The following is a 26,450-nucleotide window of genomic DNA, read 5'->3' as shown; positions in this document are numbered from 1 at the left end:
ATAAATCTCTGTAGATTAGTGGCGGATCCATAAATTACATGCGGAGTGGTTGGATCACTATAAAGCTTAAGCTTTTTATACTCTGTGTATTAGATCCGCAAGTGCTCTAAATAAGCATTTTTGGTGCAGACGTGTTTAGTCAACATGATGCATTTATTAAGAATTGAGAAATTAACTTTTTGAATTAACATGTGTTATTGAAAGTTGTTATTCATACATTAATGTGTTATTATAGATTAGTTGTTTTAGTTGTGTTGGTATATGAATTGTCTTATTATCATGTGTATTTTCTTACAAAATTACTTGCTAAACCGTTACCATTTTTATTCTCTAGCAAACTGACTGATATTACATTTTACAATCATCGTATGTACAAATGAAACATGAACATCAATATGAAACGAAGAGAATAGATCTTGACTTATAAGAGAAATAGATACACCCTCTATTGCATTTCTAGACTCAAGACATTATTGTTGTTTACCTGTTCAGTTTGCTCCTAAAAAAAATACGGAGTATGTTATGAAGGGGCAACGATTAAACCTCATTCGTGTTAGTCCAATTGCTAATTTTCCATTTGTCCCTAGAAATTGCTCGACTCTTTATTAACTTGCTATATACACCTCTAAAATATTGTTGTATTTTTCTTTTTAGATTGTTTTACGAGTAAAAGATTACCTGTTTTCTTTTGGAAAATGTAATCCTCTCAATTTCTATTCACTTTTAAAAGCTTTTTAAAAAAATAGGAAACGAATCTTACAAAAGGAACATAATGGAAACAAAGGGAAGTACCATATAACTGGTAATTGGATATATGGTATTGGTAGTTGGGAAAACTTGCTCTTTTGGTCTTTGACCAATGTTATCAGATATGGAAGTTGTAGCAAGGGCCTCAATTCTGATGCTAATTGTGGGAACTTTCCCTTTGTGTAAGTCACTTTTTCAAGTAAAATCCAACTGCATGTTGCAATTGGGCAAACGGGCAGATTGTTAGGCCCAATTATTACTACTTATTTTAAGGTGGATTATGACCCCACTTATGCTGGGTTATCTAACACAAGTGTTTGTATTTAAATTCTTTATCCAACTTAAAACTGACATTAAGTGGACAAGTTGCTACGAGTATTTTTTTTTTATTGAGTCTCCGCGTCATTTGTTTTCAGGGAAAGGTATTTGATTCTCTGAAAAAGAATCTAAATTCCCTTGATTTTAATTTGAACCATTGGTGGCCTTTACCAATTACCAATTACACAATGAAAATAGGGCTGGAACCTGTAATTGTCCTTTTTCATGGACCGAAAAATCGGATATGAGTATGGCTAGACCAGTTCTATTGCCGGTTTCTGGTCTAGGTCTACTTATGCGCACGGCGCACCTATATTGATAGTTGTACCACTTCATCAAGCAGGTAGTGTGTGGACTTTTGGGTCAAAGTTTAATATCATCAAGGGTTCAACCAGCCGATTTTTATCCCTAACTATTTAGTCTAATCCTAAACTAAGAAGTGGTTCACCGGAACAAAGAGGCCAACCAGAACTCCTGTCCATTAGGGTTACTCGAGCGAGCAAGATTTCTACTTATACCTTCACCTCTCTTAAGTAGTTATATGGTTTAGTATCATTGACAATGGCCTACGTGAAGGGAGTCTTTTCTTTTTTTACGATATCAGGATAACATACAAAAGAAAACTCTCAGAGAACTGCAGCTCTCCTAAGAGTGGGGAATCCTTATACTTCCTATGTCTCTTATTGTTTGCCTCATTTTCCTTTATGGGGTGTCCCTTTGAGATTGCTCCATGTCTCAAATGGTAAATTTTCCACTTGTTTTCTCTCTATTTCTCTCCACATGAGACCACTTTGTCAAACCATGTGCAAATTTTACGCCCAATTCTTAATAAAATGATTTTTTGCTATGGGGCAAACAAAAAGGGACGGAGGGAGTAGTTTCTTACCTGAAGATGAGCCTATCTTTGAATCCTAGGGTGGTTCATGTTGTTAAGAAGCATGAATCTGCTCAAGGTGTGATCGCTTCATGCTCCATCTCGTGTGCTTTGTGCACCTGTTTATGATCTACTTTAGTAACAAGGCATTGGGGGAGCACTTACCCTTGTTTAGAATGGTTGTAATCGTCTGGGCGTGATCAAATGTTGCTAGTCTTGACCAAGTTTGCAATCTGTAGATTGAAATGGAGTCTAATTGAGTGCAGAATACCGCATTCCATTTCTGTAGACATGTTAACGCCTCCGCTTGTGAAGCTGAGAAAACCATTCTGTAGCAACTCCCACCTGAAGAACCAACCCCGATTAGACCTGAAGAGTCTACAGACTAACCCATTCTTGCCCGTTTGTTTTCTTTGTTCTAAGCCCCGACCACATGAAGAATAAAGACTACATACAGTAGATTATTTGTTACCTCTTACAGTATTCTTCTATAGTTCTATCGAGACTACCCATAAATATTTTGAAAAGTCTCATATATTGTACGTAGTATATGATACTAAATGTTTTATTTTCTATTTTTTGTGTAAGAGACAACACCTACTACTATAATGATTTAAGGTGCACTCAATAAAGATGGTTGTGGGTCAGGCCGGCCCGAGGCCCAACCCGGACTGAGGAATGTCCGGCCACGAAAAAGCACGATCTTACATGTGCACAAAGTCGTGGGCTGGCCTAAGTCGTATTTTTTTGGGAAAAGCATGACAAGGCACGACTCGACCCGACACGAGAAAGCACACTAAATTTAGTAAAATTAGGTTTAGGCATGATGGTCCGACCCGACCCAACAACATGTGGGCATGGGCCATGTTTTTAACTTTTTGACCCGGTCCTACATGATGCGGAGTGAGTTTGGCGTTGGCCCGACCCGTTTTAATGGCATCCGATCTACCGGAATATATATTGATGTGTCACTAAACTCACCAGACAATAAATTTGGTGTTTTTACTCTCAATTACTAGAGGTGATTGAAAAAATATGGTTAGTTACGAGCCTAACTTTCCAATTAAGTTGTACAAGTAATATCTAAAACCCGAAATCAAAACTTGTACACTTTAACTTGCCTTTATACTTTTATAGCTCTCTTTACACCTTCAAAAAAAATGGTTAATAAAAAAAATTGATGCCACCGTATGTCACAAACTCACAACATCCAACAGGGCCAACAACAATAGATTTGCACTCGTAGATATTTCTCGTCCGAGTCGCCTCCCATCTCTCACACTATATATATAAACTCTCATTTCTTCCGCCACATTTTTTGTGCGCATTTCTTCTCTCCCCATTTTACTCTCTGCATTTTGCACGATTTCCAATGGTGAGGCAGATCCGCCAATTTTCTCTGTCATCAAGCTTCTCAATTCTTCTTGTATAGTTTTTCTCTTCTATTATTTGGTCTTCACGCACTTCTTCACTATCATCGCTCGTATTTACGCAGCTTCATCTTCATCTCTTTGTGGCTATGTCGATATGTTTTGATTGTTTGTTACATAAATGAAGCTTTTCTTTTGCCCTAATGTTTGACATATTCACCTGTGGATGCCTAGGATCGAATCCGGACACCATCATTTTCCCTTTGTGGCTATGTCGATATGTTTTGATTGTTTGTTACATAAATGAAGCTTTTCTTTTGCCCAAATGTTTTTAATTTTTGATTTGATTTCAATTAGGTCAAACTTTTGCGGGAAACATAATCAAGAATATGAACATAACGTCGAAAGCACCTTTGAGGTACAAGCATCTTTATATTTTCATAGTATGAATTTGCTTTCTGTCATAGTTGCACTAAACAATTACTACGTACTTAATTTTCTCTTCTAATTGAATTATTTTATGTTGTTGAAACAGAAAATAAATGCGAAATCCTGACTGACATGTCGCTAGTTTTCAATGAAAAAATTCCTTTTGCAACTTGCAAGTTGGCACTGAGGTAAATGCTGCAGCAGTATTACTTTTTTTGGACAGTTTTCAATTGTACTTGATAGTTTATTTGCTTTTAAAATATGCAACTTGCTACTTTTGCTTTTTTCTATGAAGTTGTAATCCAGTAATGTGTCTGGGATTGATTCCAGAGTTGTTTGTGTTTTTGTTTTCCCTTCATGTTTTGAATGGGTAATTGATATTCTACCTCGATTGTACGTGAATATTCAGTATCACTATGTGATGGCATTGAGTAGTTTTCACTTTTCAGTGGTGAAGCCTTGGTGCTTTTGTGAAAGAAATCACATTGAAATACACACAATATATGCGTTTCTAAGTGATGCCATTGAACTTAATGTCTCTTTCTTAAAGTCCTTAGGTTATTGCCAGTAATTTTTAATTACCAGAGTAGTGTACCCACTTTTTTAAAGCATGTGAACTGATTTTATGTATGCTTCTAATTTCTTGTTATGCTTAAGATCATGTGTAAATGAATTTAAGGTGGTATCGAGTTACCATATTGTTGAGGAACTTATGACGTGTTGGTTTGTCATGGTAACTTATACTTGTAGTCCATTATACCTAAGGCAACTAAGGTATTCATTTATCTCATAAATGAAGTTGTTGGACATGATAACTTTCTGAATATGAGACCTCAATTTTAATTTTTAATGTTTAGAGTCGCATCAAAACTATTAATATTACAAGGAACGTGGTATAGACCCCGTTCCGTGAACCAGTTCGTGGGACGCGACCCGGTTCGATGAACCTTGGACTTGGCTCAACGAACTTATGATCCAATCCCAAAGTTTTCTGCTTGCCAGAGGAAAACAAGTTTACTTTGTTTCCTTGATTGCAGTTTAAAGGATAGAGGGGGAAGGGGAGAGAGAGCATCAAAAACTGAGTTTCCTCTTTCTTTTGTTTTCCATTTCGTTTCGGGGGGTACCTGATTCGCCGTGGGTAGTGTGTTTCACATTTTCTCTCCCGCACCACGAATCGCATAATGCCATGTACCATGTATTATGTTTAGAGTTATCCTATGATTTGTGTGTATTAATTCGATAGAATGTGATCAGAAGGGGAAAGAAAATCTAACACTGGCATGAGTTTGTGCATGTTTGTGTCCTAGCTTTTCCCCTTTCCCCCCTTTCTGTGAAATCTGACCCAAGATTCTAGCTTAGTTTGTTCTATGTTGACTGACTTGAGTCTACAATGTAAAAGAGAAAACTCAAATGTGTTGTTAACGTAAGAATACTCCGGTTGAGTGTGTGTGACACGTTACATAAATGAGAATTTTTCTAGAAAAGCTTACCTTTCTTCCCATGCAAGATTGTTGACCTTATTGACGTAATCTTATTGCAATCTAGGGTGATAATATTTACAAGGCTAATCATAAACAGAAATATCTATAAATTAACTTTCGTGTGTGCCAAATGAAGCTTATTTGGCAATCCCCATTGGGAATACTCTAGAATAGTCCATAGTTAGGATAGTTATGTGAAAATAGGTCATATTTTGGATAGTACCTCTGAATTTTTTTCTTTATGTCTCAAGAAAATTCATAATAAGTTGTGTCCGCATATCCCAGTTTTAGATAAAAATATAACATGTGTAAGCAATTAGAAATAAGCCTCTGATGTTGGTAAACTGTATGTTCCTTAATTTTTTTCATACAATTCTTTTGATAAATGAATCTAATAAGCCTATGATGTTGGTGAACTCTTTTTTTTCTCTGAGGAAAGAGGTTTTGGACTACGACTTGTATAATTTTTAGTGTGGATATTGGTAATTGGTCTGTCAGAAACTAAACCATATTTTGAAATCAATTTCTAATTAGTCATTTCATACTTTTAGAACTCTGTCTAATGTTTGTTGCTTAGTGATCAAAACATTGGAATGCTCATTCTGTTTTGCAACCCAACCTATGGGCTAGTATTTTGTAATCTGATGTCATAAACCTGATGTTCGTATTATACAACCACGACAGATAACTTCCATATTTCTTTCTTGTTTTTGGCTCCAATTTAGGGATAAATTAAACGTTTCCTTTGCATTTTCGGTGAGGACAAGGATTGCCTAAATATTATTATAGTATGTTAATTGCCTGACTCATGATGTACCCATATATATTTCAATTGCCTCCGAACATTTCTGAAAAATTATATTAGCTCCAACATTTAGCCCCAGAACCTGATTGTTGCAAAGGATAGACACTTTCAAATTGTTGGAAGTTCAATTACCCTTCACGACCTACATTTAGCCCCTTGCTTGCTTTTTCCCTTTTTTCGATTAACTCTCAGGACCTACATTTATCCCCTTGCTTGCTATTTCTCTTTTTCCAGTGTCCACGGCTTTCTATATTATATTTGTTAAAACTACAAGTACAGGACTACAGTCCTTGAGTCATAGGACGGCATGGATGACATAACTTACCTAGTGTTTTCACACAATATTACAAAATGCGGAAGAGGGAGTACCTCAACTTTTGCCAAAGATACTGAGCAAGGATACATTGTCAAAGAAAATGTGAAAGTTAATGGATAGGTGTTAAAAACACTTGGCACTTAAACATGTGATGCACATCTTTATTACACTCCATCTGGGTTTGGCGTAGCTGGATGATTTCTGAATAATTGTGAACAATGCTGATGTTTGTTCCATTGATTATCTGGAACTCATTTCATGAGTAATCTTTGATTTTGCACTCAACTATTGAAAAAGATTTGTGTGGACTTGGGTAACCTATGTTGAGGCAGTGTGTCTACCCGACAGATAGATCGTCTTCGCTAAGCAAGTTTTAGTCTGCTGTCATAAAAAATAGAAGCAAAAAAAAAACATCATGCATTAATAATTTTACGAAATCTGACAGTGTACTTTAAAAATGCGTAACTACAAGATTCTTACCTAAAATTCGTCGCTCTTCCTGTTGTTTCGCTTTCTTGTTGCTGTGGTTGGCAAAGCTGTAGGCAGATAGGTCCATTTGTATCTTCTTCCATGTTCAGACCAATTCCATTTGTGAGGAAAGAAGTTCTGTTTGTCGCATTAACTTCCCTTGATCCGTAGAGCTGAGATGACAAACATGTGTTTGCTGCTAAGATACTTTTAATTTTGACTCAATCGTGCAAAAATGCTTACATCAGTTCTAGACATATTTGCTAAATCAAGTGATCAATTACCTTCTTTTGAAGCTCCAGGTTTTCTTGACGAATAAGATTTACCTTCTTGTGTAATTCTAGATTTTCTTGTTGAACAAGATTACCCTATTATGAAATGTATTGATCAGAATCTTGACACAAAAGTTAGTGATATTAGAAAGATGAGAAGAAGGCTAGGAAGTTTATCAGTCTACCGTTCGGTTTAACTCTTGTATTTCACCATGTAGAATTTCATCCTACAAAATATATGCTTGTGTCAACAAGGTCTAATAAGGACTAAAAGTTTGTCCAATAGAGCTTTGTTTCTAACCTTTTTTGTCCGAACTCCTCGAAGACTCATCTCCAGCTGGTTCTCCAAATTCTGCAAGTCTTTAACACTCAAACCAGACAGTTCTTCACCCATCATTTTCCTGCATATTCAACTCAAAGTTTCAAACTACATGATGTATATATGCCTTTGTTTCTCAGGTTGTACTAGGCATAGCCCTTTGCTCTTATGTCTTATTGCTGAACACAGTTATATATAGCTACTCTATATTATTTTCTAACAAAATAATATATGTTATCAGCTGAAAAATTGAGTACAGACGAAGATGATAGGCTGCCCTCCAATCGGGAATCTAAATTACAGACAATGTTAATGCCTGTTTTTGTTTATCCTTCCCAATCGAATAGCTTTTACATTCCCAGCCAGCTTAGCCCATAAAGCGCACAAGGTAAGGTAGCTACCGTAGCTCTAGAAAAGACACGGGAAATTCGCTCCATAATCACACCACAATATAGAGCTATGTTCTAGTCGTGCCATGGTATGGCTACAGGTTTAGAATTACTTCAAAAACAAGATATACTGCTATTTTCCAGATATTGTAGAAATTAAGATAAACCTAACTTCGACGTTCTTCGGTTGCCCAATTATTTTTTCCCCTTGTGATACTGAATATCTATTATTCCAGAGTCAGGGTATTGTGCTCTGCGTGATGGTAACTGGATCAATTTAAATAAAATATACCTCTCTATATTGTCAAACATGTATATAGGTCTTACTTGTAATGGCCCTTGTTAGAGGGAAATTATTATGGGAGTGTTCTATTTATGATGCAATAGGGTTTAGGGTGCTTACACTAGGAACTGTTACTTCTCTTTTTTGTTGTGACTGTACATGTTTTTGGTGTAGAGAGAGCTACAAAGAGCAGTGGGTAGAAGGGATTCAGTCCTAGGTCCCTCACTGATATTAACCGACTAAGCTAGTTACATCCAAAATAAGCTTTTTGAGTGTTAAAATAACCAATAGTTGCATACTGTAGTGGTTTGTGTTGATTGCACATAGTAACAATGAATATTGAGAATAATTTACATTGAAACATATTCAACTGATTGCTGATTCACTTTCTCAATTTCTGATTGTCTATCTGGTTCCTGATTCACTTTCTTAGCTTCTGATTGTCCGACTGAATCTTAGAGAAAGTGATGTGCTTTCTGAGAAAGTATGATTTTATGCCACATTTCTATGTTAAATGTGTAGTGGAAAGCGCTTCCAGGTGTGGATTTTGCTGCCTACTATATTAAGTGAACAACAAGTACATGACTACACCTGATATGTGCAAATTCCTGCATTCACAGTTTTTTTTACAATGGGAAGGAAAACTAATATTCTTCCCATCAGTTGGTGCTGAATTTAGATTATAGTGCTCAGTTATTCCAATAAGGCTGTGTGAATGATGAAAACAGTTTGATGCCAGCCTTTTGTGTTTGAACTTCTTATTTGGGTGACTTGGATCAACTTCATTTCTGGAGCAGTTCTTTAGAATTTCAGAAGAGAAATGGCGTTACTTAGCCATATCATTAAGTGTGCTGGCACAAAATGAAGGAAGAGCTTTGCCTAGTTCTATTGCATGACTGTGCTGCAAATTTTGTTTCTTGTGCAAATATGGAGTTGGCAGCAAGTATTCCAATATTGAGCTAGTTTATCCTTGTGTTTTTATCCTCACATTTTCATGGTGTTGAGTTGCTAAAATGGCTGTGTTGCGTCTTGTGTGTTAACTGTTTTGACTAACATAGCAATTTGTCAATCTTCTTCCTGCTTCCAACTGAACTTAATCGTTCTTGTGTCAGGGAACTCGGGGAACACACATATCTGAAGTTATAAAGAGACTCCTCCTTCCGGTTGTTGTTGCTGGTTACAGATGTGAACGGTATGAATTTGAAGCTTTTTAATGTTGATTAGAGTGTATAATTTTCGTCTTTGAAGGAAGATCATGAAGAAATAGTATATTTGAATTTAAGCGATCTAGTTATGCTGGATATCTGTGCGATATATTCAATGAACATTGAACAAGGGCCTGAACACAAGCTATAAAAACACCCTCCTCCAAAGGACACCTGTTGTTATTTGGTCCCTGACAAGCCACTGTACTAATTAATAACACCAAATAATTGATGATTGAATCCATTATAGAAGATTTTTACTTGTGCAGTGTTTTCAAGACCTTGAACTTGTACTTGAATCTATTTGGACATAATCAATTCCTTAGACAAAGCATATCTAGTGGAAGAGAACAACACTATTAGAGTGAAGTCTTAATTAAAAAATAAAATAGACTATCCCTAAACAAAACTAACTTAATATCATAATTATTCCAATTCACCCCCTTATTGGTGTTTAAGTTTTTTTATTGAATTGACCGTTAAATCTCTAATTTCTTCCTTAAACTAAGGGACTATAGGTTAAGTACAAAAAAAACGTAGAGTTAGCATAGCCCGTTTTAAGTTCCGCCAACTCTAAGACTTGCCTCTAGTCCAATACTCCAACAGATGTAGTGCATCCAACATTTACTGTTCGAGGCAGACAAGGCTTAAATTTTTGTTACTGCTGAAGGAAGACACAGCATAGTCGTCGCACAATTGTAAGGGTAATGTAAAGGATATTTGTAAATACTTATTGGTTTCCAAGTTACCTTCATTTATATGAAAAATTGACGTCAATAGTCCCAACTATGGAGGTTTTCTTTAAAAGGTCTCAACTTTTGATTAATTAACTCGGGCAGTCCCAACTTTTTAGGATATCATCTCAAAATAGTCCTCACCGTTAACTTGCTCAACGGGTTAATATAGCTATGTGAAAGGAGGCGGGGAAGTGACCGGAGAAAGAAAGAAATAAGGGTGGTTGATGGTTATATTAATCGATTAAGCAAGTGAATTATGCATGAAGACCGTTGTCAGATGATACCCCTAAAAGTTAGGACTATGCTTGAAGACCGTTTGTGAGATGATACCCCTAAATGTTAGGACCAACCTGAGTTGATAAAAGAAAAGTTATCTTTTAAAGAAGATAACTTTTCCTGAATGCCCATGGTTTGGATTGCTGATCAACTTTTCCTTATTTATACATAAAACCATATAATTGTAGGTGTCTAGAAATCTCTCTATGTAACTTCAACGATTTTTTTTTGTGACAGGCATTTTCAACTCATTTATTAAGAAATTTCAACTAAGAAAGCCTTTACACCCCCAAAAAAGTTCAACTTAGATAGCTTACACCCCCAAAAAAGTTCAACGATTTTTTTTTTGTGACAGGCATTTTCAACTCATTTATTAAGAAATTTCAACTAAGAAAGCCTTTACACCCCCAAAAAAGTTCAACTTAGATAGCTTACAAAGTTTGACATGTAATTTGAGTTTTAAAGAAGTTATAGAGTAACCTAACACATTAGGGAAATATCTAATTTGTCCAATGTTGTTATTGTGAAGTTTTGTTTAAGCGGTGGTCATGCTCAAAGAAATATCTTATCTTCTATACCTATATATGTGAAAATTTGCAAGAGAGTTAAACATATATGGAGATTCATATTGAGGTTAAAGATATTACCGATGGTTTTCTTGCAAACTCTCTAATTGTTGACGTAGCATAGCCGCTTCTCTTTGCCAAAACTACAAGTCAAAGGTATGTGTTAGAATAATATACGTATATGTCAATGGAGGAAGAGTTAATTGTACCACATGATAACCTACGTGCCTTAATTGACAAATTATATAATAATTTGATTGATGACCTTAACCTAGAGCGATACAAGGTAGTTTTGTTTATTTGCTATTTTGAGAGATATACTAGTATGGTGGTAAAAAAAGAATTATGCTAATAATTTTCAAGTGTTTCCATATGTATTTAGTGTGCTTGATATGTCTTCTATAAATACATTATCCCTCCTTCCAATAGTCTTCAGATTTATTTTGTGAGGTTTTATTGTTTTTTAAGATGATATATAGTCCACTAGTTTATTTTATTGTTTGATTTACGTTAGTTTTTAACGATTCCTTGAACTTTGAATAATTTTCCATCTATCCCATTTTAGTTACTAGAGTCTTTATCCTTTTTGCTTGCTGAAAGCATATAATCATCTTAGAACTAGTTGCATACTTATTAGAAAATGATAATAGCTTAGGTGTCAACAACACGTCTCTGTTTAATATGAACATGTTACATATCTCACTGTAATACTTACTTGCAAATATGTTCTTCTTTAGAGTAAAAGCTTTACTTCTTATAAGAAGAATTATCTATAATTGACTTTAATTTTCTAAAGCCTACCCATCTTAGTTGTCTTCTAAATTCAACATCTGGCTATATGGTTTTTCACCTTAACCTAACAAAAATAGGAAAGAGAATTTCCTCCAGTTGCTTTAGGTTCAGAATGCAAACTTATGATTCCTTTTTCTCTCTTTGTTCATTTATGGTTTAATCCTCAATAAACAATTCCTGAGTCACGCTCTACATTCGATACTCGTCATTGTTAGCCTTCTTCTTTTGCTCTTTTTATTGTCACTTTTCCTCGTTAACCATTCTACGGTTCTACCCCTTAGTGTTTACACAGTACCAGCAGTAATAAAGCAGGAACATATAATGTATGTTAATTACTTGTAGATTTGTAGGTTAAAATCTAGATATCACCTCATAAAGAGGTGCCATGATGGAGAGGGAGAATAGGGCCATGAGCAGTTATCATCGAATGTGTAGAAATCAATCTTCTCTGAGGCTTGAGAAATGGGGCTATGAGTGTGGGGAATAGGGGTAGGGAAGAGGATAAGGACTTGGTTACTTGTTGGGGAAAATGAGGACTCCTTAGCTACGTAGGCTTTTGGTGGAGGTGGTTTGACCTTATTATACCTCCTTTCACTTGTATTCTGTTATTAGCCTTATTCACATACTCGCATATATACCTTGTACTTGTACTCAACTAGGATTTTTATGCCAACAACGTAGTGGATTGGCGGACTCATTGCCACCCGCGGTTTTTATCCCTTTCGGGTTTTCTGCGTCATCATCTCCTATCTCGTCTCTCTTTATTTTCTGCCCTTTATTTCCTGCCATGTACTTACTCTATTTAATCTAGTCATCTATGTCCCAACCAAATGTCATCCATACGAAATTTGGCATAAATAGTCGCCACAATAATAACTTGTCATAAAGGTCTAAAGTGGTAAGGAGTTTGGGATGCTATTAAAGACAGCGAAAGGAGAGAGGGTCATGGTCCTTAAGAAAGCATGTTTGACATTCAGATAAAAGGAGTCATGAGGCCTCCAATTTGTAATTGTTTGATTCATCATGATGGAGATAAGAAAGGGAATCAATCCTTCTACTGGCCCCGTTTTGTTTGGTTTGGGATGTAAAGATTTTTATTTTCCCTTGGTTTACCTGATGTCAAAGACCATAAAACCCCTGATCCTTTCTCCTTTTTTATGGAGACAACCAAGTCATCATCCCAAAGTCAACTCCTACTCCACCAGTCGCCACAATAATAACTTTTCTTATATTCTTCACTCCATTTCCACATCTTTGCTTATTCAAGCAAGCTGCGACCACAATCTTTTGATATTTCCTTCATGGTAGCTTAGTTGTCGCATTTTGGCTTCTATGGACAAATTCGACCTCAGAAGTCTCCCAACCTCCTAGCGGTATCTTAAATTGTCCTTAGAGAGGAAACACTGCACAATACTAGAAAGGATGACGATAGAATCAATTCAGGCCCGGGTTTCTCTCTGGGGTTTTAGCTCTGAGGAACTTGCAAGTGCAGAGGCAGGGAGTTTGGTTATGTGAATTCCTGTTATAAAGTAGTTACTAAGATAGTTGCTTGAGTTATGACTGTATTTTTGTGTTGTTCTTTCAGTATATCTGAAAGGAACAGGTATTCTCTATCTAGGTTCATTCGTTCACAACGCATAATGAAACACAACTTTTCTGAAGGTTTGCGAGATTATTGTGGAATGGGCATACTGGATAAGATTTTGGTGTATATGTGTAGAATCGAATATTTCATCTTGTTTGGTTGTCCAGTAGTTTCCTTGTCTGAGGTTTTTGAAGGAGCTTGTTGTATTCAATCTGAGGGATGGTGGCTCCTTTTTACAAATTTTCGACATCATTCTTTCCATTTTTTGTTTAGTTAATCAACCCGGAATAGCATTTTCAATCTGGAGACTCTTGATTCAACTCCTATGGAGATAAATTTCCAGAGCGATGTTGTTTAACTTTCATTTAAGCTCATAGCATACCTGTACTGTAGTTTAGGACTTCCTAGTCTCCTCGACCAAGATACTTCACTTTATATACACCTGGATGCTCTCACCTGATATTAGGCGAAATCAATGAAGTTCTAAGTTTTGTGTATATGTACGTACAATTTTCTCAGGCCTCATGCCTGAACTTCAACAACCTTCTGTTTGTACCTATCAAGAGAAACGAACTATCTTTTAATGGAACTTCTTTGATGTATGCATTATCCACTCCAGGAGGTTTGTACCTATCAAGAGAAACGAACTATTTTTTAATGGAACTTCTTTTGATGCATGCATTATCCAGTCCAGGAGTTTGCTCTCGGTACTTATGACAAGCCTTGATCACCTTTCTATCATCTGCAATTATGATGAGATGGTGTTAGGCCTTGTTGAAGTATATGAAATCTAATGACATACATGTGATATAACTTGATAATTGGACACCTTGGATTTTGTGTTCATATTTGATCTGAGGACCCTACTTTGAGAGCCATTGTGAGAACTAAAAACATTTTTGTTTCTTCTGTTGCCCATTGCCATGATAGGAACTGTGCTCTTTATAAGAATTTGGTCGATGATATAGAGGTATATATGCTATATGGATGCAGTAGACATTTAGATGATATGTTGGATTAGTCATACTATCATACTATGCAGCCGCCTCATGAGTCCAGTTTTTCCATTCAACTGGAGTAAGTTGTGCATGGTTCATTACATTGATTGACTTTTTGCAATTTGGGACTTCAGGTGTTTGATAGCTTTTTGTAATCTTCTGTGTTTCCCAATCCAGACCACGCATCATTTCTGGAAATATCCAGTTCCAACTTCCCTTTCCAGAAAAGCGTAGATTTTAGGGCACCAGACAAGACCATATGCATATCATTTGAGTTCTTAATGTTTGCATTTGGTGGTTGTATGAGGATTTTTTGAAAAGATTTTTTGAAAAGATTTTTTGTAACTGTCGGAGAAGAAAACAGGAAAAGGACAAGGTGTCTTTTAGGGGAAACTTTGTTAGCCTCTGGGGCAAAGGCAGTGGGCTTTTAGGTTTCATAACTATCATGGGAAAATGCAACTCCATTGAAGATTCTACCATTTCGTTTTAGCCAAGTGGTCCACCAGATACCCATGAAAGCATTTTTTCCACAACAACCTTTTCGCCTTCACCCTTCCATACCCGGCAAAATGAATTTGAAACCAATCTCTAATATACCTGGAAAAATGAATTTGAAACCAATCTCTAATATTTTATAAAAACTAACCCAATCCTCTTCATGAACCGCAAAAAGTCTCCTTTAGGGATGAGCTGTCAACTCGTAATGTAGAAAAACACGCGAGCCAACCAGACTGTCTGGCTCCAATGTATCCTGTGCCAGATTTCTCTTTCTCAAACCAGTCTGGACAACTTGGGAAGGCACTTGGTCCTTACTAGGATGTTGTAGTAGTTCAGAGGGATTCATGCTCCTTATATAAAGAGAATTGTCCAAAAAGTTGAAACCATTCTTCCTTGTATAAAAAACAAATGTTTCTCTCCTTTAATTGAGTTTGTCTCTGGCATCAGTTGCCTGTGAAGTATACGGAAGCTCTAAAGCACTCTGACTTGTTTTCCAAACAGTGCTCGATATTGGCGCAGAAATGAATTCTAGAATTTGGGGTCTTCAATCTTCAGAATGTCCACTCCATTCCTTTGCTTGTTTTGCTTCTTCAATGTGCACCTGATAGATGACTAATGCCTTTGTCTCTTTTGGTACAAGGTATGTATATAGTTGCTTCTAACCTATATGGTTCTTTTTTAGTTGGAAGTTTGTGATGAACAGTGACTCAATTTGAAGTTTTCATCTTATGGGATGATAGCTGAGTTCAAGGATACTGGTGTTTGTAATTTGGATATGTTATTCCTAAATTAGAGCCAAAAGGTTGATTATCCAGGTACCATGTATTAGGCTGTTGTATCTGATTTATTTGTCATAAGAGCTTGGTAGGAGGCGAGGAATAGACCCTTTTCATAAGATCAAGGTGTATGAAGAGCAGGAGGGAAATTTGTGATTTTGAGGATTTGGGAGGACACAGTAGTAGAGTGGTAAAAATATTGTTTTAAACATTGCTCTTTAGAAATTTTGAGCTTTCCTGTCAAGATAGACATAGGCCTAGCTTGTAATTAGCAATTTTTAGTATCGTGACCACGTTAATATGTAGAAAGGCCTATCATGATTCTGTTGTAGATATTTCATAACACTTATATGCTTTGTAGATTCTTTTCAGTACATTGTAGAAGCTAGAGTGTAGATTTAGCACAGAAAACTAAAGCTTTATGTGATGTTAGTATTCTGATAACACTGGTTATTGTTATTTTTTAGAGGCCTTTTTCTGTGCCTAATATTTCTGATATTACTAGTGTGCTTAATGGATTCTACACCTCAGCAGTTTTAAGTATATTACTACATGTGAAAATGTGTAAAACAAGTGAGAAGAGATCTACTATGATTCCAAAACCTAGGATTTCCTGCTTCTCTTTAGCCATCACAAAGTTGTCTACCACCTCAGCCATTTATTTAAATCATGATTGTTCACCATAGATAATAACATCAATGAGAAATTGTAGATTTATTGAGTTTAGGTTCTGAATCATACCTTGGCCTCAGAGTTCGGATTTGCAAGCTGTTGATGCTCCTCTTTTGTCTTCTTGTATCGTTCAATTACTGATTTCAAACTGCAAACACAGAAGTAATGTGATTCCAGGTTCCTTTATTTTCAGTTGTTAGATATGTTGCGGACTTTGAAACTCTTTAAAATGGCGACATTAGAAAACATCGGAACAACTAATTGCAATTACATTACAAGCTGGTGTTAAAAGCTGTCTTATAGTGATCTGATACACTGATTAGTGATTATATTGACTTACTATCTATACTTGTCTTCGGTGTAGGTACCTGTCATAACTGATGCAATAGCAGCTATAGTTCTGATAAAATGACGCAACTAAGTTCCATAAGAATGAACCAGCTAAGAAGCTTTCCTTCACAATGACATTCAACACAGCTTCCTGAAGTAGCAGACTGATTACAGAGTTTCAATGAGTGTGTTGAAACAAATTTTACGAGCTACGGACAGAATAACAGCACATCTTTATCATAACATCTGGATGTTTCATATGTTTGCCTACTGAAGGGTGAGTCTTTGAAATCCTTTTCCACTGTAAATCCTACTGGGGGGATTGTTTGTGCTATGATTACGGCTGGCAAAATCTGACCCGACTTTATAGCACGACCCGAAAATAGCGGGTTGGGGTTGAAATTTTCAACCCGGTTAATTATATGGGTCAACATGAACCCACCTGAACTTAAATGGGTTAGGTTAAGGTTGGAAATCTCAACCCTAAACCAACCTTGTAACCCGATTATTTATATGGGTCAAAATCAGGTTGCATAACCCGAAATAAGTTCTTTTAAAAATTAAAATTATAAAATAGTCTAATAATCTGACATTTTAGAAAAGTCAAAATTTATTATCATAAAAAATAAAAAATAAAAATAGAAATTTAAAAGGAGAAAAGAGTGCCTCATTAGCCAAGCCCAAAGTTACCATCACTTTCTTACCCTAAATTTGCTAACTTCGTGGATTTTACCAGTCACTGTCTCAGTATCTCTTTTCTCAATAATCAGACACTCTCTGTCTCTCCCAAATTGTGCGTTGCTCCTCTGCTGTACCGCTTCCTCTTCACTGGGTAACGTTTTTAGTTCTTTATTTTTATTTTCTTTGTTATTCTTCCTCTAATTTTCTACTCAAATATTCAAAATTGACAATTTATCTCGAAAACGTGATATGGGTTTTGAATTGTGCATAATAAAATCATAGTGAAACGATAGTTTAACTAGAATCTTAGATTGTGTAGTTGCATTAATAAAATCTAACCTGTAAACTTTTACATTATAATTGTGAAATGAACATTATTATAAGTTGATGAAGATTACGGAAATATAGAAAGTAAGTCAATTGTTGATTTGGCGGAATTCCATAGTTGTGGATTATGGAAATTTTATACGCCCGTTGATAGTAATCCGTTTGGGTTTATAATTTTATGTGCTTAAATTTTATGCACAATTTTACTCTGAAATTGGGATAAAGAAAATGGAGCATGAACAAAAAATTTAATTAATTAAATGTTTTCCAAAAATTCGTCTTTAGATATTCGTCCCTGTTTACCTTAAATAAAAGTGTCCGATACTGTTTTTGGAGTATCCAAAACTTATAAAATTTGGATACGCAATACACGTCGTTCTATGTGGATACGACCCATACGAAATTTGGGTTATTGGAAATTTTCATGCGTTGAGTTTAGAAATTTAGGCTATTAGGCCCAAAAACAAATAACAATTAAATTTTCACCCCCAAATTTCGTCAGTGACGGCTTCATTCGACTCGTTTCCTTCCGGCTTCCTTCCCTCCACCGGAGTCAGGTATCCATTCATTTTATCATGTTTGGATTATTATTATTATTTTATTTTTTACAACATGCTTTTAAGTTATAAATTAGGGTTCAATTTGATATTTTTTGGTTGCTGATTCTTTGACCTTTTCGTCCGACGAAATTCGAAACTTAGAATTAGGGTTTCAATTGCTGCTGGGAATTCAAAGCATTTTTATGTATAGTAAGTATAGGGTTTGGAATCATCCTTTGAACACACTTATGGCTTTGATTTACCTGCAGCAGTTGAAACCCTAGTTCTAAGTTTTGAAGGGGTGGAAATTTAATTGTTATTTGTTTTGGGGCCTAATAGCCCAAATTTTGTAATTTCCAAGCATGAAAATTTTTAATAGCCTAGATTTCTGAACCTGGATATGACATTTTCTTTATAAAATGGGTTGTATCAGCGTATCCAGTATTTAAGGAAGTTTTGGATACTCCAAAAACAGTATCGGGCACTCCTTTTTTAAGGTAGGGAGGAATATCTACCCAATATGCCTCAGGGACCCATGCGGTATAGATCTACACCGTTTTTACCAAATATGGAGGTTGTGTGACTCGGCTTCGGAAGCATCTAAAATTTTGGAAAATTTTAACCACGGCCATTATGGAAGTTCGGAATCATAAACCTCACTTGTTGGTCAAAGGTACGAAATGAGAGACCTTGCTTCGACAATATGCAAATTTAAGAAAATAGCAATAGAATGCGGAACTAGAGAGAAGCAATGAAGGAGAAGAAAGCGAGATTTTCTCGTGGATGACTACATAATTTCCCCTTATCCGACAACATGCATTTTTTAGAAAATCGCAATAGAATGTGGAACTAGAGAAAAGCAATGAAGCAGAAGAAAGCAGAGATTTTCTCGTGGATGACTACATGAGATAAATCGTTTCATGTAGCTTAATGCCATCTTTTTTCTATGGTTGTTTTGTTATATTATTATGTTTGGTTATAATATCTAAAGCGTGAGGGTTTTTGGTGCCCTTGTAGTTGTTTGTTGGATAATGTAAAATTCGCTTTAGCAAATGTAAAAAACAACATTATAGTTGCTTCGAAACCTAAAGTTTTTCAAGTAATGTTGAATTTTCATAGGTAGGTCATTTTCATAGGTATCATTGATTTGAAAAATTTATTATCTGAAGGAAGCTCCCCAATGGAATGCGTTGGGGGTCCATAGCTCTTCAAATTGTGTCTCTCTCCGAGAAGAGACAAAGAGCATTTGTGTTCAAGGTGCGGAGTCACAAGGATCTTTGACTCTATTAGAGGTTAGGAGCTAAGAGTTCCAACTACCTTCAGGCTATGACAATTCGTTCTTTTACACCGGTCATCCTTAACCCAGTATCATTGGTTAAGAGGTTTGGGGCTTCAAAAATAGACTATCTTGCTTCCACATTATCTATGTGCAAATGGGTTTGGGAACAAGAGGTAAACTTTGTTCTTGCAGGTTTTGTTTTTTTCTTTTCGAAGGCACATTTTGAACACCTCAGGAGACCAAGGCCAAGGCCCCCAAAAGATGAAGATCTCAAGCTTTGTTTTAAGTGTTAGGTTGTAATATTGTTTTTACTTTTAATGCAAGTTTATCTAATGTCAAAACAAAAAGATTACTCCTATCTTGTTTCCATTTGCATCCGTGCTAGATTAGATTTTAAACTTTTATTTTGGATAGAACATAATTCATCAACTATCCCACTTTCATCTTATTTTAATAAATTCAATAAAGTTGTGTGCCGGTCAAAGTGATCTCCTTTTAAAATACAGCGGGAATACCTCTTAGTAAAAATAAGCTAATTCTTAGCTCCCTCTGATTTAGAGGTTGATGGAGACATCTCTAAATAAGAGCAAGCTTTAGAAAATAAGAGGGTTGAAGTGGCATATTGTGGGGGTATTATGCTTAATTTTCGGCATTTTGTTATAAAAGTAAAATATAAAATGTGAAAAGGTTAAATAAGAGGCTGGTAGTGAAAAAGAGGTGGTGCATTTCTTGGGAATTTTTATAGCTAACTGTAACAAATGCGGTAATGTGATGGATTGGGAGAGAGACTAAGAGTGCAAAAATAAGATATAGCACCACTATTATTAATGCTCTATATTTTTTTGAGGGAAATTAATGCTCTAAGTTGTTTCTATATTTTAATGGTTTCAATGTTCTCCTTCATTTTCCTATGGTTGTTCAATGAAAGTAAATAAAGGGGAACAATTATGAACTATTGAAGGGGAGAATATGTTGGCTTCTAAATTCCTTCAACTCATTAGGTTAATTTCACGAACTTCAAGAATATTCAACATCTATTGCCAACCCCAAAGATAGACATTTTTTTAATGATATAATATTTAAACAAAATAAAATTCTAAGATTCATGTTTGAATTAACAAAATAAATTTACTTCGTTTTATTGTTAATTTATAGAAAATTAGATACTCTGCATGATGGAAGCGTTGAGTATTCATGTACTGATTCAATTACACACATATTTGAAATCATATAATTAAGAATAAATGGGTGTCTTATGCAATTGTAAGTGTAGATCAGTGCGTCTCATGTGTGACCAGTCACACCATCAACTTGATGGTGTGACGCGCGTAACTAATATGGAGAAAGTTATAGACGAGTGTTACTTGACTTCTATGCTAGTGTTATTTATACATTGTATTCGCCGTTTACTTTTTTTGGTTTTACTGCAGTTTATTGAATTTCATGTTAGAGATTGCTTGTATAGACGAGTGTTACTTGATACTCTATGTTGGTGTTACTTATACATTGTATTCGTCGTTATTTTTCTTATTTTATTGCAGTTTCATGTAAGAGGTTCCTTGTATAGACTAGTGTTACTTGATCGACTTTCTATGATGATGTTACTTGTTATGTTATATTCGCTGTTATTTTCTTGTATTTACTACATTTTCTTGAATTTCATGTTCGAGGTTCTTTGTATAGACTAGTATTACTTGATCTTTTGTGCTGATGTTATTTTTAGTTATTACATTTTCTTAAATTTCATGTTAGAGGTTTCTTGTATAAACTAGTGTTATTTGAATTACTATGTTGATGTTACTTATACCTTGTACTCGCGGTTACTTTTTTTGTTGTATTGCAGTTTCATGTAAGAGGTTCGTTGTATAGACCTGTGTTACTTGACTTTCTATGATGATGTTACTTGTACGTTGTATTCGCTGTTATTTTCTTGTGTTTACTACATTTTTTTGAATTTTATGTTCGAGGTTCTTTGTATAGACTGGTGTTACTTGACCTTTTATGCTGATGTTACTTTTAGTTATTGTATTTTCTTCAATTTCATGTTAGAGGTTCCTTGTATAAATTGGTGTTACTTGAATTTATATGCTAATGTTACTTATACCTTGTATTCGCGGTTACATTTTTTGTTTTATTGCGTTTTCTTCAATTTTATGTTAGAATTTCTTTGTATATACTGATGTTACTTTATTTTCTATGTTGATGTTACTTTATTTTCTATGTCGATGTTATATACTTTGTTTTATGCCTTTAAACGCGTTGAGTTTATTTATAAGTGTGAACATGTCACACCATCAAGTTGATGTGTGCTGGTCTCATATAAGAATTGAGGCACCAAAACACTCTTTGTATATGATAGAAATCAATTTTCAAAATTAATTACGTCACTAAAATCAATTTTAAAATTTTATTTTATTAATGGAACAATCAAAATTAACATTGGCTTATAATAAGCTAAAAAGGGAAACATTGGCTTATACTCCATCAAGCATTAATTACACCAATTTAAGTGTGATTTTGAAATACATTTGACTTTTACAAAAATACTACAGTGCTTATTTAGGCTCTAAGTGTTGAGTTATATATATCTTTACCCTTAAATTAATTAATTTAGTACGGAGTATATAATTCACTTACTCGGTATTAGTTTGAAAAAAAAAATCTAAAATATTAATATCGAAAATAAACAAAGTCAATTACTAGTACTATTTTTTTTTCACATACATATTAATACTAAACTAATTGAAGCAGTACAAATTAAATTTATTAACATCGTTTAATTTCATTAATTCATCACTCAGTGTAGCATTTAGTGGACTCGATCTGTCAAACTGTGTTCCTTGCCAAAGGTAAGTATCAAATCTCATCTGGCGACTGCTGTGGTACTGTGGAAATATAACCTGTGATTAATTAATTCTGATTTTATTGGATTTACTGACAATCTGACATAATACAGTGGATCAGCACGAACTTCCCTTCCTAATTAAGAAAGATTAATTAAAGAATCTCTAAATCAGATCAGTAGCAATTATTATTGTACCATTTGTTTTCCTACAAATTTCGTCATCCTATGCATCACCACCATTATCATCTACGAAAGCACCTGGCCTGTTGTCTGCCGATAACCTAGGTGGGCTCATTAATCACCTGATTTTCACTAATATAAATTTACTTTACTTGTAAGTTGTACTTTGTGTTTTGATATCCTTTGGTTATGTGAATTTATTTTTATCGAAACAATAAGTAGAAATAAAGTAACAAAATACAAGTCTCGTTACTTAATTAGACTCTTAATTAATAAACACAAACAAAAGCTTTTGTGTAAGACCGTCTAACGGTTAAACCACTTTTTTGATACTAACTAAATTAGTGTAAAACATAATAAAAAGTAATAAAATCATAACTAATTGAATAACAAAATAGTTAAAGTATAAAGACAAATAATTAAATTTATGAGTCGACTAGTTATTATTTTTGAACAAACTTATTATTAACTAAAATTCATAAAATCTTAACTAATTGATCTCATTGGTTAACTAATCAGTTTCATTGTTTAACTAATTGGTTCGGTGCATAACTAATTGGTTTCGTTGCTTAACTAATTGAATTTCAGACTTAACTAATTGGTCTTAGTACTTAACGAATTGGTTAAAGTGCATAAATAATTGGTTCCAGTGCATAAAAGTGGTCTAACGACTAGACCATCTTTTCTAAAAGTTGGTAAAAAACAAATGATGTTTAATTAGCTTAAATTACTAGTGAAGGATTGTTGTAGGTCCATTATTGATAAGTACTTATCTTATCTTATGTGAATTTATTTTTATCGAAATAATAAATGGAAATAAGATGGACAAAATACAAGTCTTATTACTTAATTAGACCTCTTAACTAATAAAAACAAATGATGTTTTAATTAACTTAAATTACTAGTGAAAGATTGTTTTTTCATGCAAATGAGCCATAAGGGAACTTTACGTTGATGTAACTTCACAATTTTAACGCTTAGAAACATAAATTATATAGTTATACTAAGGATCGAATTAACTTGCATCTCTGTTAACGGGATAACACTCCTAAAAGTCCTAATTACTAGAAGTTCTTTAATAACAAAAGAATCCTTTTGTCTATTCATGCAAAAGATAACAAGAAATTATAAAAACTATTCCGTAACAAGAAGTAAAATGTTTTCTCTAGAGTAGCATTTTATCTATCTAGTTTCTGTTACCCGTCAAAAATGCTCACCTTTAATTTTCACTATTTATTTTTAGAGCGTGCGTGACCATTATAAGCATGTAGTACATGCAAGTATGCAAGTATACAACACATAAGTCACGTGCACGTTCGAATCCCCTTCCCATTTTGTAATTTGTATTCTATTTGCAAACGCATAGAATCAGTTAAAATTATAACCTGTTTAATTTAGGATAATATGTTTTATAATTTCATAGTTATGCATACTAGAAATTGGGGACTAATCTCAAGTAAAGTACAGGCAAATATCGTTTTTCTTTCTTTTGCTCGATTACATACGACGATTTGCCATGGCACACTAATGTGATAAACTAGGAATGACATTAGAAGAGGCTGCAGAATAGATTTGCCTTTGGCATCCGAAAGTTTGTGGTCAATAAATAGGTTTCGCATTTCTGATCTTAGGCTTAGATTAAAATTTACTTATCTATGTACTTCATATTTAGCATGTACGTAATCGAAAAAAGAATAGGGATCTGAGAACCAATAAGTTTGTGATAACACTAAGGTTACTCAACCGTCTCAACTTATCATCAATTGGTTTTGGATGGAACCCCATAAGTCAGTCGATAGGGCTTATTTGGTTACTCTCCTTTGAAGTGTGGTCATGCTTAGTTTTGTTCTCTTCCTCTAGTTTTATCTGATGTGATCTGGTCTGAATGTTTTATGTGAGTGTTATTTTGTTTTGTATGATCTTTTGAAGTGTGTTCATGCTTAGTTTTGTTCTCTTCCCCTGGTCTGGTCTAGTCTGGTCTGATGTGATCCGGTATGAGTTTTTTTTTGTTTTTTTGGTTTGGTTTGACTTATTTTTATGATACAATTAAACAAGTAATAAGAATAAGGTGAAGATAAGATAATCTCAAAGCTAGGAGGTTTGTCATCGCAGCATGTAAACATGCTTTCGTTACCTTTTAATCTGAAGTATATGCAGTGTTTCTTTTTTTAATTCTCTTTTACTCGATTACATACAAAGATTTGAAAGGCCTTAAGTGATGAAATTTAGAAGAGGTTTGGCAATGAAATTTAGTGGTCGATGAAAAAGGTTTTGCATTTCTGATCTTAGGATTAAGTTAAATGTATTCGATTTGTTTACTTTGATTTGATATTGGTGGTAAATTAATTTAACGATCATGATCAAGTTTCTGCTAGCTAGCTGCTAAATAAATCAAGGATATAAACACTCTCAATTTATTCTTAACTCGTGACATCCAGAATTCGTAATTGTATGATTTAATACTTATGCGTAAGAACTATCTATTCGCGTATTATTTAATTTTTCCCGAATCTAATTCGGCATCTATAAAACATTAACAACAACACATCAATGTTCCAACAACCAGCTTGTGCATCACAAAATATAAAGAACGAGAGAAGAGATCGTAGAAAGTTAAATTGAGCAAACAAAAAGTAACGGAGGCGGAGTAGTAAATAAGTAATTTCTCAAACCCTAGTTGATCAATATGTAGTGAGAAAGTCGCTATTTCTTTTCTTTTTTTTCTTTTTTTTTTAGGAAAAGAGAGTTGTTATTTTATGGTGAATCATAAATCAGGCAACAACAACAACAAAACGATGGATAATTTCACAAGGAAAACATTCTAATGTGAGGATAATGTAATTAATTAGGTGACCAAAAAAGGAAATCAGCAAACATTTGAACTAAATTATTTACTAATTTCTAATTTAATGTAATATCCATTAATTCGTCCTAAATTTTTCTAAAATTAGAAATAGAAAGCGCCGGAAAAATCAAATGCGAAGATAATTGAAAAAAACCGAGGTAGTAGAGAAAATTAACCTTGAGTTAGAGAAATCATAGAGTTTTCCAGTGCTAGAGAACACCATAACTCCGACTTCGGCGTCACAGAGGATAGCCAATTCCTTCGCCTTCTTCAACAATCCATTCCGTCGCTTCGAAAACGTCACTTGCCTGCTCGTCGAATTATCGATCCTTCGAATCACGATCTTTCCTCTCCCCATCCTTCAATTTCAGTTTCGTCTACTTCGATTCAGACAATGTACAATCACTAACCTAAAAGCGACGATTAATTAATCAATTAATCAGCTCACGAAGCTCAAGAACATTTGACCTAAATCAAAAATTCAAAATCAAATCAGAAGATTCAGCTTAGCTCCATCAAGCTGATCGAGTTCGCTGATCTCGGAAAAGATCGAGAACGAGGAAGAAAAAATTATGAAGTGGAATGAATTGAAGAAGAAGAACTTAAATTAAGAAAAAAAAAATGGAGGATTGAGCTGAAGAACATTTGACCTAAATCTAAATCAAAATCGAAATCGAAATGAATTCGAAATTACAGAAGCGTTAGCTCGATCAAGCTCGTGTTCGCAAAAAATAATTATAAAAATGCAATGAATTGAAGAAGTAGAAGAAGAAGAAGAACTTAAATTAAGGAAAAATGGAGGATTAAGAGAGAGATTTACGGAGGAGAGAGAAAATAAAAAGAGGCTTACTGAGAATAGAAAGGGGGAGAAGATGAGAAGTGTATTGTAGTAAATTGGGGTCTATTTTTGAGTCGTAACACATTCCCATTTGTGGAAAGTTTATTTAATTTAATTAGTAATAATAGAAATTAATTTTCTCTCTCTTGTTTGGGAAACCTGAGGCAAAAGAGGAAGGGTGTATTACTGTATAATGCTAGATTTGTTGAGGCACCTTATTGGTTGCTGACGCGTGTAGGGATTTCAACATCCCTATACGTGTACATTGTACTATGTTATTATTTTATTTTATATACTGTATAAGACGGTATTGTAATTTGCACTCTTAGGTTTACGGAGTATTAAAAAGTGTTATACGGAGTACTAATTTGAGGATTTTCCCTATCTCCCCCCAGGTCTCAGGTGGATTA

General features: G+C 34.6%; 1 protein-coding gene and 2 long non-coding RNA genes across 13 annotated transcripts in view; 1 reads left to right on the top strand and 2 right to left on the bottom strand.

Annotated features, from left to right (window-relative positions):
- LOC110791665 (uncharacterized) overlaps positions 1-19,180 on the top strand; it is a 44,391-nt gene extending 25,211 nt beyond the window's left edge. For 6 of the 9 annotated variants that reach the window (XR_008928546.1, XR_008928548.1, XR_008928547.1 and 3 more), the window contains 4 exons: positions 3,667-3,727; positions 3,845-3,926; positions 9,184-9,263; positions 16,541-19,180. This is a non-coding gene — a long non-coding RNA (uncharacterized lncRNA). Of the gene's footprint in view, positions 1-3,666; positions 3,728-3,844; positions 3,927-9,183; positions 9,264-15,229; positions 15,369-16,540 lie in introns of all 9 variants that reach the window. The other 3 variants (XR_008928549.1, XR_002534217.2, XR_002534197.2) reach the window with 3 other exon arrangements.
- On the bottom strand, positions 6,229-26,196 carry LOC110791212 (MADS-box transcription factor 27). Of its 3 annotated transcripts, XM_056837925.1 has the most exons (9): positions 26,053-26,185; positions 25,379-25,612; positions 16,246-16,324; positions 10,937-10,998; positions 7,382-7,481; positions 7,266-7,307; positions 7,093-7,176; positions 6,821-6,981; positions 6,229-6,721 (listed from the first exon to the last, which is right to left on the bottom strand). In XM_056837925.1, the coding sequence occupies exons 2-9, from the start codon at positions 25,558-25,560 to the stop codon at positions 6,703-6,705; spliced, it is 729 nt and encodes a 242-aa protein (XP_056693903.1). In that variant the 5' UTR covers positions 25,561-25,612; positions 26,053-26,185; the 3' UTR covers positions 6,229-6,702. The 3 variants fall into 3 exon arrangements, with proteins under 3 accessions (XP_056693903.1, XP_021851735.1, XP_056693904.1); XM_021996043.2 differs by having other exon boundaries at positions 6,231-6,718; positions 25,379-26,196; XM_056837926.1 differs by lacking the exons at positions 6,229-6,721; positions 6,821-6,981; positions 26,053-26,185 and having other exon boundaries at positions 7,266-7,309; positions 7,383-7,481; positions 25,379-26,046.
- Positions 13,770-15,236, bottom strand: LOC130468128 (uncharacterized). The gene is made up of 3 exons (XR_008928550.1): positions 14,062-15,236; positions 13,863-13,974; positions 13,770-13,788 (listed from the first exon to the last, which is right to left on the bottom strand). It is a non-coding gene; the product is annotated as an uncharacterized lncRNA (long non-coding RNA).
- Positions 26,197-26,450: the final 254 nt, after the last annotated feature.

This window comes from Spinacia oleracea, chromosome 2 (assembly GCF_020520425.1).
Source record: "Spinacia oleracea cultivar Varoflay chromosome 2, BTI_SOV_V1, whole genome shotgun sequence".
In the NCBI taxonomy this organism is placed as follows: domain Eukaryota; kingdom Viridiplantae; phylum Streptophyta; class Magnoliopsida; order Caryophyllales; family Amaranthaceae; genus Spinacia; species Spinacia oleracea.
The sequence above is the reverse complement of the archived record's forward strand: the minus strand, read 5'-3'. Positions and strand labels throughout refer to the sequence as shown.